Source organism: Physeter macrocephalus, chromosome 14, assembly GCF_002837175.3.
Source record: "Physeter macrocephalus isolate SW-GA chromosome 14, ASM283717v5, whole genome shotgun sequence".
Lineage (NCBI taxonomy): Eukaryota > Metazoa > Chordata > Mammalia > Artiodactyla > Physeteridae > Physeter > Physeter macrocephalus.
The window spans coordinates 118,168,610-118,183,378 of NC_041227.1; the positions used below are offsets into that span (position 1 = coordinate 118,168,610).

The window sequence follows — 14,769 nt, forward strand, 5'->3', positions numbered from 1 at the left end:
GGGCCTCTCACTGTCGCGGCCTCTCTTGTTGCGGAGCACAGGCTCCAGAAGCGCAGGCTCAGTAGTTGTGGCTCACAGGCCCAGTTGCTCCACGGCATGTGGGATCTTCCCAGATCAGGGCTCGAACCCGTGTCCCCTACATTGGCAGGCAGATTCTCAACCACTGCGCCACCAGGGAAGCCCCCCTGTCAATTTTTTAATGCTCACTAAACTAAAATAACCAGGAAATTTAAAAATTTTAAATAAGTAGTGCTATTCTAAATGTTTTACAAATTCAACAACCGAGTCCAAATGGGTCAGAGCCAAGTTTTAATCTGCTTCTAATTTAAAAAAAAATTTTTAACCCCAAAATCTATAATAGGTAGACCATATTTAAAAACCTTAATTTCTTTTCTAAACAAAAAGTCCAGGATGAACTGATATTCTAGAAAAGTGATTCTAACTTTGAATTTTGTGAAACTGAGAGCAAGCACTTAACTAGGAGCCAAGAGATTCTAACAGGCACTTCAGGAATAAATATTTCTTTCCACTTTTTCATTTGTGAGATAAGTGAAGAATATCAGATTAGATTATTATTAAGGTCCCTTCTACTAACAGTTGATGAAAATCAACTCAGGCAGAGCACTATTCATAAAACAACCAACAAATTATGTGGAACTCAGAACTCTAGGGACAGGAAAGAAGCAAAGTAAGAGCAGTGAAATTAAACAATAATAAGATGTCAAATTTTCAAAAAGGCACTTCCCAGACAGTCATCCCAGAAAATCTGTGGTTGGACTAAGTTTAAAAATTTCAATATTGACTCACCATGATTCTACAGTATTAACTATCTGGGCATCCCAGATTATGAGCTGAGCGATCCACTAAGAATCGTGCTAGTGACTCACATTCCTGAATGAGACTGCTTTATGTGCAGAGACAAAGAATCAATTAAAGGGTTTACAGTGAAGTTTTGTTTAACTGGAACGTTTTAAGTGGAAGTTAATTCTGCATGAGTGATAATAGATGTTTAATAACTAGCTAGTGACAATTTCTAAGCAAAAGCACTATGGCAGCCTTAATCTACGTATTACAAACAGTAATCTATGTATTATAAACATGAAAACAACTTGTTTTTCAAAGAGTTCTTGGCTATGGACAATATTTGAGAAACACAAAATTTGTTGTAAATCAAATTATAAAATAAAGGAGAGAAAGTAGCTTGAAATCTTGGCTCCATTAACTAACAAGTAAACAAAATACACCATTGTGGGTTGAAGTGTCAATCTATGCTGGCAAAAAGCCATTCTATTTGAATGTAAGAACCTTCAGGAACCAGCTGGAGAAGTATGGGGAACCTGGGATAATGTGTTCATTCACAGTGCATCGTTAAGTGGTACTGTCTTCATGTAAAAAAGGACAGTATTGGTACACTTGTCCAAAACAGCTTAAGTCAAATCAAAAGGACGACATCAGTCTAGGAAAATGACATGTCTAAGAAAAAATTTAAAAAAGAAACATATAGGGCTTCCCTGGTGGCGCAGTGGTTGAGAGTCCGCCTGCCGATGCAGGAGACGCGGGTTCGTGCCCCGGTCCGGGAAGATCCCACATGCCGCGGAGTGGCTGGGCCCGTGAGCCATGGCCGCTACACCACATCTAGTAATTTATCTTAAATGAATGCCCAATAAAATATAAATATATTTATAAAATAAATATCTTAAATGAATGCCCAATAAAAGAAAAAATTTACATAATTTATGATATCTCTATGAGGAAATACTGTACAACCACTGTAAATCTTGTTTTAGAACAGAGATCACAAAATCCAAATGTCTACAACTATATAGAAACAAAAAGTAGAACAGTGGTTGCCTAGGCCTGAGAAGAATGGGGAAGAGTAGGGAATGACTGATAATAGGTACAGGGTTTCTTTTGGGGGGAATGAAAAAATTCTAAAATTAAACTGAGGTGATGGCTACACAACCCGGTGGATACACTAAAAACATTGAATGGTACATTTTAAACAGGTGAACTGTACAGTGTGAATCATACATCAAAAAAGCCATTTAAGACATTTTCTAAATGTCTAGGCACCAGTAAGTGACACAAGGAACTGAAACAGAAAAATGGGGCCTGGACAACACAGGCACCAACTAAAGAGGGGCTACTGATTATTAGCTACAGCTGTTGTTGTTACCAGACTGTCATATCTTTCAAAATAAGTCTTCAACCTGGATTTTTATGTGAAGCCTGATTTGGGGATAATTTTTTTCTTTCTTTCTTTCTTTTTTTTTTCTCCTGTGTTGGGTCTTCGTTGCTGCACGTGGACTTTCTCTTGTTGCGGTGCACGGGCTTCTCATTGCAGTGGCTTCTCTTGTTGCGGAGCACGGGCTCTAGGCACGCGGGCTTCAGTAGTTGCGGCGCATGGGCTTAGCTGCTCTGCGGCATGTGGGATCTTCCCGGACCAGGGCTCGAACCCATGTCTCCTGCATTGGCAGGCGGATTCTTAACCACTGCGCCACCAGGGAAGTCCCTGGGGTAACTTTTTGATTGAAGTATAAAATACCTACAGAAAGGTGCACAAAAAGTGTGCAGCTCCATGAATTTTCACATATCCGTGTAACTAGCACTGAAATCAAGAGCAAAGCATTACCAGCCACCCAGAGCCACAGTTATGCCCCTTCCTACCCAAGGGAAACTGTCACTATTGACATGTTGGATAATTCTCTGTTGTGGGAGACTGTCCTATATGCATTGTAGAATGTTTTGCAGCATCCCTGGCCTCTTCCATTTGTGACAACCAAAGATGTCTCCGGATACTGCCAAATTTGGGGAACAATATTATACCACATTGAGATCCACTAGTTTAAACTGTCCTTGAACTTTACATAATGGAATCACAGAATGGACTCTCTTGTATCAGACTCATAAAGAATACACTTCTAAAAAAAATTTTAAAATACAAGAATACACTCTTGTGTCTGATTTTTGTTCAACATGTGCTGAGTTACCAATCTTATTGCATTTAGCTCTAGTCCCAGATTTTCTGGGATGACTGTTTGGGAAGTGCCTTTTTGAAAATTTGACATCTTATTATTGTTTAATTTCACTGCTCTTACTTTGCTTCTTTCCTGTCCCTAGAGTTCTGAGTTCCACATAATTTGTTGGTTGTTTTATGAATAGTGCTCTGCCTGAGTTGATTTTCATCAACTGTTAGTAGAAGGGACCTTAATAATAATCTAATCTGATATTCTTCACTTATCTCACAAATGAAAAAGTGGAAAGAAATATTTATTCCTGAAGTGCCTGTTAGAATCTCTTGGCTCCTAGTTAAGTGCTTGCTCTCAGTTTCACAAAATTCAAAGTTAGAATCACTTTTCTAGAATATTAGTTCATCCTGGATTTTTTGTTTAGAAAAGATGTTAGAAACTATTCTGCAGTGGCCCATTGTCTGACACCATAGTATGAGATTAATATCCTTATTTTACTGAAGAGAATACTAAAAATCATGATGACTTGCTTAAGATCACACAACTAATTAGCTGTAAAGCCTAGAATACAACTCAAGACCTACTGATCGTTTTCCTATACCATGTAGATTTAGTATTTCATTTTATTTTAAGACCAAACAGAAGGTCGCTGAAAAAACTGACAGTGGTATACAAGTAATATAACTAAAGAAAAGATTCCATTTAAAACAGCAACAAACAGATGAAAAAAAAACTTAGGAATAAGCCTCACAAGAAACATAATACCCAGGAAAATACTACCAAGGAACACAAAAGACTTAAATGCGTAAAATACGTTAAAGACTTAAAGCATTCTGTGTTCTTGGATATAATAGCCATCATAAAAATATTAATTCTTCCTAAATTAATCTAAATTTAATGCAATCTTGATTTCTAAAAATGCCAATAGGATTTCTTTGGAACCAGACAAACTAATTCTAAATTTAATGTGTAAAATTAAATAGTAAGAATGGTTGGGAAATTTCAGAAAGAGAAATGAGGGCATACAAGCTTCTCTCGATATATATTATGAAGTTGTAATAATTTTAAAATGTGGAACTGGCAAAACGATGAACAAACTGGAACAGAATAGAAAGTCCAGAAGATCCAAATACATCTGAGAATTTAATGTATGATAAAGGTGGCATTTCAAACTAATGGAAAAAAGAATATTCAATAGATGATATTGAACTACCATGAGTAGCTATCTAGAAAAAAATTAAAGTTGGACCTTTAAATTCCAGATGGATCAAAGATTTTAAATTAAAAACAATACAATAAAAGTTAGATGAAAACATGAACATTTTTTCTTAAGTCTGAGTAGTGAAAACTTTTCTAAAATGACACAAAACCTAGAGGTCAAATGAAAGAAATGACAAATTCAATTATACAAAATATAATTTCTAGAAAGCAAAAAAATACTGTAAACAACTCAAAAGATACACTAAATGCTTAAAATTATTTGCAATTCTTAGAATAAAAGGCTAAGTTCTCTTAACACATAAAGCACTCCAGCAGATCATTAATTGTCAAAAAAAACAAAAACAAAAAAACACTCAACAGAAATGTGCAATGCAGACACAGAAAACAAACTTATGGTTACCAAAGGGGAAGGGGGAGGGATAAACTAAGAGTTTCAGATTAGCAGGTACAAACTATTATATATAAAACAGATAAACAACAAGGTCCTCAACTATACTTCAATTTAAAAAAACGTGTCATGAAGAGAGAGTTCTCAGAAAAATATAAATGGCTTTTAATAATATAGTATGAAAAGATATTCAATATCACTTGTAATTAAAGATTTACAAATTAAAACTACACCAATATACTACTTTTTCATTTATCCAATTGGAAAAAATTTAAAAATTGATAACAGATCAGCGAGAAGGAAGGGTGTATATATAAAGAGGCATTCTTTGTGCTCTACTGGAAGTGATGGGGTAAAATGGTAAGCTTCTATAAAAGACAATGTGAAAATATCCATCAAAATTGAAAATGTAGATGTATTTTGATCCAGCAATTCCAGTGCTCAACATTTATCTAACGAAATATTCAGACATACAAAATAATGTACAAGAATATTCACTGCAGTACTGCTGATAATGGGCTGTAAACAATTTAAAGTCTATCAGTAAGGGACTGGGTAAACAAATTACAGCACATCTAGTAGTCAAAAAAAAAAAGAGAGCTCTATCTGCAATGATATGAAACAAACTAAGATATATTAATGAAAAATGCAGGGTACAGAACAGTGTGTAGAGTATGCTACCATTTATGTACGTGGGGGGGGATACTGAATATATGGATATCTCTAGAAGAATTCACAAAAAAAGCAAACAGTAATTGCTTCAGCAGAGAAAAGAAAACTGAGTGACTGAGAAGAGAATAAAGGAAGACTTACTTTTTTAAAAAACATATTATTTATTTATTTGTTTGATTGTTTTTGGCTGCATTGGGTCTTTATTGCTGCCCATGGGCTTTCTCCAGTTGTGGTGAGCGGGGGCTACTCTTCACTGCGGTGTGTGGGCCTCTCATTGCGGTGGCTTCTCTTGTTGCAGAGCATGGGCTCTAGGAGCACGGGCTTCAGTAGTTGTGGCATGCGGGCTCAGTAGCTGTGGCTCACGGGCCTAGCTGCTCACGGCACGTGGGATCTTCCCGGACCAGGGCTTGAACCCGTGTCCCCTGCATTGGCAGGCGGATTCCCACCCACTGTGCCACCAGGGAAGCCCCAGACTTATTTTTCACTGTACATCCTTTCATACCTTTTGATTTTGTATTATGTATACCTATTTCAAAAAAAAATTTTTTGTCAGTGAAGTGAAATACTCAAACTGTCAATGTCAGCCTTAATGTATATAACTGCATAATATAGCCAGGTTTCTTGGGACATTAATTATACTGACTCTTGACCCACTAAATGGGGAGAAATTAAAATTAGAACTAGGTACAGAATGTCAAAGAAAAAAACTAATTTTCAATTTCTTTATTCCATCTGATAGCAGTTTCTTTATTCCATCTGATAGCCTGCCTAAGCCTAGCTGTGATTATCTTCCTGGGAGATAAGAGTCTCCACTGTGTATACCACACCATAGGCGATCATTGTATTTTTGGTCTATTGAAACTGCTGAAGCGAATTCCCTGGTGATCCAGCGGCTAGGACTCCGCACTCTCACTGCCGAGGGCCCGGGTTCAATCCCCTGTCAGGGAACTAAGATCCCATAAGCCGTGCAGTGCAGCAACATGGATGGACCTAGAGATTGTCATACTGAGTGAAGTAAGTCAGACAGAGAAAGAGAAATGTCACATCCCTTATATGCGGAATCTAAAAAGAAATGATACAAATGAACTTATTTACAAAACAGAAACAGACTCACAGACTTAGAGAACGAACTTATGGTTACCAGAGGGGAAGGATGGGGGGAAGGGATAGTTAGGGAGTTTGGGATCTACGTGTACACACTGCTATATTTAAAATGGATAACCAACAAGGTCCTACTGTGTAGCACAGGGAACTCTGCTCAATGTTATATGGCAGCCTGGATGGGAGAGGAGTTTGGGGGAGAATGGATACATGTATACGTATGGCTGAGCCCCTTTGCTGTGCACCTGAAACTATCACAACATTGTTAATCAGCTATACTCCAATATAAAATATAAAGTTAAAAAAAAAAAACTGCTGAAGACTGATCAGGCCATGGCTACCAGTAAGTTCACATCAGTAAGTATTTACTGAAGACCTAGCACTGTATTGGCATGTAAGACCAAAAATACAAAAAACAAAATACAATAATAAGGCTTCTAGTTAGAACAAAAGCTTTGTCAGAAGTTACTTCATTACCATCAATAACTACAAATAAAAAAGAAATTAGTAAACATCCAAATAATTGCTGAATACCTAAGTGAACTATGAGCCAGATGCTAGGGATACTGGCCGTCCTTATGGAATATACAGTCTGGGAATTCCCTGGTGGTCCAGTGGTTAGGATTCGGCACTTTCACTGCCGGGCCCAGGGTTCAATCCCTGGTCAGGGAACTAAAATCCCTCAAGCCACGGCATGGGGGTGGGGGGCCACGCGGAGGGGCGGAGGCGGAGTATAGTCTAATGGTGACACAGGTATTATACAAATAATTAATTAAAACTGTGATCTATCCTACAGAAGGGAAGTGCAGGGTGCTATAAGAGTGTATTATAGGGGTCCCTAATCTAATATAGGAGAATAATCAGAGAAGGTTTTTCTTCAGAAGTGATATTTAAGCAAATTCTGAAGAATGAAGAGCTGCCTTCCAGGCAAAGGGAATTAGCTACAGCATGAACAAAGACTGTTGGGTGAGCTTTGAACCTTCAGGGAATAGGGGAAAAAATAAAAAAGATCAGTATGGCTAGACCATATATAGCAAGAAAGCAAGTAAAAAGAAACGATGCTCGATGCTCGAGAAGCAAGCAAGGCCAGATCACATCATGTTAAATGAAGAGTGAAGGGAAAACAACAGAAGTTTTCAGGTAAGTGACTCGATTAAATTTTTTTAAAAGATAATTTTAGCTGCTCTGAGAAGAGTACAAGAGGGTAAATTGCTTAGGCGTATGTAATACATAGTACGAGTACAAAGAAATGCAAGGGAATAATAAATTCAAGTTGGTGATTACCTCTGGGAAGGATGCCTACAACGGTGGTTGTCTGGGGTGCGGGGGTGCAATCAGGTAGGGAAACAGACAAGACTTCAACTGTACTGATAATATGGTTTTGTTTTGTTTTCTTCTGAAACAAGAGTGAACGAGGAAGGACCATTTAAAATTGACCTATAATAGGGACTTTCCTGGTGGTCCAGTGGTTGAGAGTCCCTGGTCGGGGAACTAAGATCCCACGTGCCTTAGGGCAACTAAGCCCATGCACTCTGGAGCCCGCACAACACGACTAGAGAGCCCTCGTGCTAGAGAGAAGCCCGCGTGCTTCAATGAAGGTTCCTGCATGCTGCAACTAAGACCCAATGCAGCCAAATAAATAAATATTTAAATAAATCAATTAAATTAAATTGACTATAATAATTGTCGGGACTTCCCTGGTGGCGCAGTGGTTAAGAATCCGCCTGCCCATGCAAGGGACATGGGTTCCAGCCCTGGTCCAGGAAGATCCCACATGCCGCGGAGCAACTCTGCCCGTGCGCCACAACTACTGAGCCTGAGCTCTAGAGCCTGCGAGCCACAGCTACTGAAGCCTGCCCACCTAGAGCCCGTGCTCCACAACAAGGGAAGCCACCACAGTGAGAAACCCACGCACAGCAACGAAGAGTAGCCCCCACTCGCGACAACTAGAGAAAGCCCGCACACAGCAACAAAGACCCAACGCAGCCAAAAATAAATAAACAAATAAAATTTTTTTTTTTTTAATCGTCTTGGGAAAAGGTGGCCTAGACTATAGGATGGGGAGACTAGAGTGAAGAGAAACTGCAAGAATCTGGCCTCAGTAAGTTGTTGATAGAGCCACTTAATGAAACTGAGTACAGTGAAGAAGGTCTAGGTTTGGAGCCAAGATCAAGAGCTCAGTCTGGGCAACTCAATTAAAAATACCTCTGAGTATCTAAGTAGAGTTGTTGATTGAGAAGGCAGCTTGGATCAGAAAAGGGGTCTGAACTACAGATTAAAAAATGGTTGTATTCAAAATATACATGGGTGGGAACTGAAACCACAGAATGGATAAGATTAGAGTGAGAAGGGAGGAAGACTAAGGACCAAGACCTGAGAAAGACCATCAATTAAAGATCTGGTTGGGGGTGGAGGGGACCTGAAGGAATAGCCAGAGATCGAGGAGGGAAAATTCGAACCCAAATAAACACCTACTCTAGATAGGAATCCAAGGTCCAAGAATGAGTCAAAGGGAATTCCCTAAAAATAGACAAGAGTCTAGATCCACTTTACTCTGAACATTCCCAAAAGGAATGCTGTAACTCAGTTAAGTAATAATAAATTCCATCAAAACTGATAAATCCTTCCAAGATGTAGATGAAAACTTTTCTAACTATTTGAGACTTAAATACAATTAAGAGATTAGTCGAAAATAGGGATGTGGAGTTTATTCCACTTCTGTAGAGAAAAAATGAAAACCCCAAAATCATATACATTTCTTTTCTTTCAAAGATTTTAGATAATTTCCAGATTGCTAAACCTTTTAAACATGTTAAACCAGGGGTCCCAAATTGAAATCTGGACTTCCCTGGTGGCGCAATGGTTAAGTATCTGCCTGCCAATGCAGGGGACAGGAGTTCGAGCCCTGGTCCGGGAAGATCCCACATGCTGCAGAGCAACTAAGCCTGTGCGCCACAACTACTGAGCCTGCGCTCTAGAGCCCGCGAGCCACAACTACTGAAGCCCGTGCGCCTAGAGCCCGTGTTCCGCAACAAGAGAAGCCACCATAATGAGAAGCCCAAGCACCGCAACGAAGGGTAGCTCCCACTCACCACAACTAGAGAAAGCCCTCGTGCAGCAACGAAGACCCAACACAGCCCAAAAAAAAAAAAAAAAAAAAAAAAAAACAGGGGTTCCCAACACTTGGGCCACGGACTGATACCTGTCCCTGGCCTGTTAGTAACTGGGCTGCAGAGCAGGAGATGAGCACCAGGCAAGGGAGGGAAGCTTCACCTGTATTTACAGCCACTCCCCATCGCTCACATTACCGCCTGAGCTCTGCCTCCTGTCAGCATTATGGTGAGTTGTATATTTCATTATATTTTACAATGTAATAATAATAGAAATAAAGTGCACAATAAATGTAACGTGCTTGAATCATCGCGAAACCACCCCCACCCCCACCCCCACCCATCCGTCCATGGAAAATTGTCTTCCACGAAACCAGTCCCTGGTGCCAAAAAGGTTGGGACTGCCATGTTAAACTGTAAGCATTTTGAGAACAAAGCCCACATAACATTCGCCTTTGAACTGAATCTTCAACCCAGTTCAGTGTTTAACATAAGTACCTGACAGAAAAAAACAGTTCACTGAATGAATGGCCACCAGAACACTTTTGTCCCAACTGTGCTAGTGCTACAGCAATAAAGCCTCATAGAACAGGCTTTAACTGAGAGTTCTACTCATGCCACAGAAATAAAGATCTCATCCTTGTCTTAAGGAAAAAAACCCCATGGGGCAACCCATTCCACTGGTCTGAATGATAAATCCAAGTGCTGTCAGCCACTGCAATGCTTGCAAAACTCAAGAATGTACTACCCTACCTATGCCAACCAGTACTGACTGATCATTCGTTCTTTTTTTTCCTTTTAAATAAGTTTGAATATTTTATTTTATTTATTTATTTATTTGGATGCTCCGGGTCTTAGTTGCGACACGCGGGCTCTTTTTCAGCTGCGGCATTTGGGATCTAGTTCCCGGATCAGGGATGGAACCCGGGCCCACTGCATTAGGAGCACGGAGTCTTAACCACTGGACCACCAAGGAAGTCCCTGATCATTCATTCTTGAGAGCTGCAGAAAACAGCAATGCTCAGACTTAACCAAATAGGTCCTTACTTCCACACAAACTAAATTCATCAGTTGCGGTAGTGTGCTTGAAAAACAATTGTTGACACTTTGCTGATATTAACAGTTCATAACTGTTTTCTATGTGTAAGCTTCAGGTTAATGATAATAGCTAAAATCTATCTTATATGTATTCTCAAAGAAATGGTCTACAAAAGCAAAAAAAAAAAAAAAACACAAAAAACCCATCCTTTCTCTGCCTAAATTTTCACTAGATATTTTGGATAGGAGCCACACATGTTCAACGGCCACAAGAAAAGCACAAGTTCAGAAATAAGTAATTATACCTCCAGGTGCACTTAGCTATCAAGATTAATATTAAAAACAAAACAAAAGGAAAACACCTCATTTATTTTGAAATGTGAACTAAAAAAAACCCAGCTTTTTTGGAACTCATCACTTTGCACTTTGTCATGGAACAAACTACGTGTTTAAGAAAGTCATGCTCTGAATTTTAATTATAAGTTTTGTATTCTAGGATCCCAATTAATGAATTGATAGGTAAGCCTGAAGCTAGAGGTGAGGGAGGGTGTAGCTAATCAGAGACCCACCCTGAATCCTTTCACTTTGGCTAATTTATACAAATACGAAATAAGAGTAAAAATGATTAAGAGACAGCGGCATTTATAAGTAAGATTATTATGTTGAAGATATGTTAACTTCTTAAATCCTTTCTTTTTTTTAATGGTTAAGATGGTAAATTTTATGTTACATACACTTTCCCACAATTAAAAAAACCAAACACATCTATCTTCCCTCCCACTCCCCCCCACCACCCCGCCCAAGCAGGTGAACTCCTTATCTTGATCCGTATTTAGTTGATATAACCTGGAGAAAGCTGGGAGGAATTCTTAAATCCTTTCAATTAAAGACTGAAACTCAATTCAACCTTCATGAACTGAATAGAAAGTTACTGAGTCCTTTGCTCCTTTTTAAGAGCATTGTGGCTACTAGCACAAGTAGAAAACCGATTCAAAAGTCACACAACCTAAAAGGAAGCTAAAAGCGTTGACTTTTGGAAAGGATGTTTGAAATGCTCTGGAAAAGTGCACAACAGTTTAAGATTATTAGTAAATAGTATCAAACCATTACAAATCAGGACAAATTATAAAAGGAGAATTTTCACATAACTACCATGTATTCTCTTCAAAATGTCCTTTGCCTACAACACCCTGCTCACAAAGATCTGGTGAAAACTAAGACACAGATTTGTTTACCAGAGCTTTTTACCTTTTACCCAGAACAGTTCATGTGTCTTTAATTCTGCCATTACATAGCACTTAAGAAATCCAAAGCAACTGCAATATACAAAACTCTGCTAAAATCCAAAAAATAAAACAAAAAAAAACCACACACACAAAACCATCAAATGTAATCACAATTCACATACTTTTAGTCAGGAGCTCTGCAGTTAAGTTTATTTTTCTGCATTCTTATTCTGAAAAATACCTAAGTCCTCTTCCGGGGGTAAAGGATTTGATCCCTAAATTACATTATGGAGGCTTTTTTCTACAGATATTAATGTATTCCGTTTATCAGGGAATTAAAATCCCTTTCATTTATAGTTTGATTTTTACAGCACTTTCACTGGAACGTATACACAACACGAACGTATAATAATTTTAGACTAATCAGGCCTACAAGATAACGCTTATCCAGAACTTATTCTAACTTGATTTATTCGATCCCACAAAGTAATCTCGATGCTAACAAAATAAAACTCGAGCACAATGAAATTTTACCACTGCTGGTTCTCAACGAACAAAAATTCCTTCAAATGCTAAAAACCAAACTCGCCCATTTCCCAAGGAAACAGTAATCCCAATCTTAGAAAGTCTCAAAAAAAAATAAAAATAAAAAAAGAACAAACAATTCTAAACCACACAATCACGTAAACCTTTTCAACTCAAAGCTCCAAAAGCTGCCGCCAACCACACAACTGGCCACAATCACAGCGTTAGCGCCTTCTCGTAATTTTGAATCTGGAGGCAGAAGGAAAAAAAAACCCACAACACACCAGTCATCCAAAGTTTCACGAAGAGGAAAAAAAAATCATTTTAAGTAAAGAAAACGTGTTAACCGAGAGGCGACTACTGCATTCCCCGTCTCCCACTGCCAGCCCGCGAACTAAATCTCAAACATTCAAGGAGACAGAAGTCCCGCCAGGGATGTTAGAGGAAAGAGCCAGACGAACCGCACGCCGCCCGGAGAGATGTCAGGAGCCGAGCATCGGGAGACAAAGACCAGCCCGCGAAGAGCCCCGGCGCGGCCCTGCGCCCCTAACCGCCCGAGGAGTTGCGAGCACCGCCCAAGTGCGAGCCCAGGTCCTTCGGGCTCCCCGCCCACCCGGCGCCGCCGCCGTGGCCCCGACCCACCCCCGAGCCGTTTTCCCTCCCAATTTGGGAACCGCGCGCCTGGGGACAAAGGGGGAGGGCGCGCCGGGGGCAGCGGCGGGTTGCGGGCCGCGACGCCCCTCCGGGCTCGGAGGGAAGCCCTCGGTGGCGTCCTCTCCCTCCCCCCTGCCCCCGCCGCACTGTCCGCCGGCCCACCTGCCCCTCTCCGGCCTCCCCACAAGTTCTCCCACCACCCACTCCGGCCCCGCCCCTGGCCCGCCGCCTCTCAGCCGGCCCTGCGGCCGCCCCTCACCTGCCGGCGGGGTCCCCCGGAACCGCCTCCTCCGCCGGGCCTCGGCCCGTCCCGCCGGCCGCCGCCTCATGTGCTCCGCGTCGCCATCGCCTTCGCCGCCACCGTCATCTCCCCTCCTCCTCCTCCTCCACCGCCGCCTTCGCTTCAGTCTCCGGCCGCGGCCAAACCCGCTCCCGCCGCCCAGAGCCACAGGGAGGCGCCTGCGCACTGCGCGCCGCGGTGGGGGCGGGGGCGTCCCGCCGAGGTCTGGGAGCCCGGGGTGCGCTGCACGTGGAGCTCGGTTAGGAGGGGGGGGTCCGGAGCGCGGGGGCGGAGGCACGGGCGTCCAACTTACCGCGATGGGGTCCGCGCGCTCCCGGACGGGGCAAGAGGCGCTTGTAGGAACTACCCAGGCGCGTGGAGTGTGGGCCCTGGGTGGGCGCAGCCTTCGCCTCCCGGACAGTTCATTCCTCCAGCTTGATCCTCAGGACAGGAACGCCGCCGTGGGCAGTGCCTCACTTCGAGCGGGCAACTAACGGCGCAGTGAGGACACGCCTTACCTGGGTATCCTGGGGTGTTGGTCCAACCAGCCCCGGAGTTGTATTCCGTGCGCTCCGCCCAGGCCTGGGTCCAGTGTAACGCGGGATGCTGATTCCCCGTTCTAGATTCTGCTCCACAATTACTCGAGGATCCTACTGGCCTTCGTCGGGTTAATCGTCCTAATTCTTTGGCCTCTGGGCTTTTAGTGTTGTTCTAGATACTTTCGAAATCCTGGACTTCTCCGATTAGCCAGACCCTAATAGGCCATTTCCTTTTAACCCCTTGCATCCCAGCAGGATCCCATTGTCAAAGGACTTTGTATGCATAGGAATCTCCAGCCTTGAATTGCCTCGTAGGAATATGAAAACTCCTCAAATGGTTTAAGTAGAGGGAGTCCTTGCATAACAACAGAAGTCGTACTAAGGAGATGGGAGAATACTTTACTTTGTAAAGTGCTCCTGAATTATCTTATTGACCATCATTGTGCGGAAGGATAGGTTTTCATTTTACCCCTTTTGACCACAGAGGAAATTAAACTCTAACTAGTGAGGTGACTTGCTACAGTTCAACCCCACCCCCTCTATGGAAAGCCAGGCCCTTATGGCCAGTCAAGTGGCTGAAAACTTGAGGGCTGAGCATCTGGCCCACTGACATATGTTTTGTTTGGCTAGTATGATGTTTTCCAAAATTATGAATTAGTTGCCAAATTTAAAAAATCTGTCTTTTTTACTTCTCTCTAAAAAGTCAAAAGTTTTGCTCATTTTGAGCCTCTCTTTTCACGTGACAGTTACTTCTGAGTAACATCTGTCCATCCAGGGCAGGCACTGTCTCCACTTCTGAGTAACATCTGTCCATCCAGGGCAGGCACTGTCTCCACTTAGCTGCTTGAATGATTTTCATTAGCTGCTTGGCCTCTGTATTTAAATTATCTTCCCCCTATACTTGCCATGCCCCAGTCTCCGTCCCCTCCGCATTATCACATTACCTCTCTACAAATGTATTTAAAATGACAAGTGTGAAGAACCTGTAAATATGTGAAAATAGGAATAAAGAACATGTTAGCTAAGATGACACAGGAGACAACATC

At 41.6% G+C, this 14,769-nt stretch overlaps 1 protein-coding gene across 6 annotated transcripts in view; it reads right to left on the reverse strand.

The window, feature by feature from the left end:
* GJC1 (gap junction protein gamma 1) overlaps window positions 1-13,834 on the reverse strand; it is a 28,559-nt gene extending 14,725 nt beyond the window's left edge. Inside the window, exon 1 of one of the 6 annotated variants that reach the window (XM_055090249.1) lies at window positions 13,498-13,834. Coding sequence is in view for 1 of the 6 variants with exons in the window: in XM_024130128.3 (XP_023985896.1) it covers window positions 13,164-13,233 (70 nt within the window). In the remaining 5 variants the exon portion in view is untranslated. Of the gene's footprint in view, window positions 1-12,711; window positions 12,806-13,163; window positions 13,300-13,497 lie in introns of those variants that run through there. The other 5 variants (XM_024130130.3, XM_024130128.3, XM_024130129.2 and 2 more) reach the window with 5 other exon arrangements.
* Window positions 13,835-14,769: the final 935 nt, after the last annotated feature.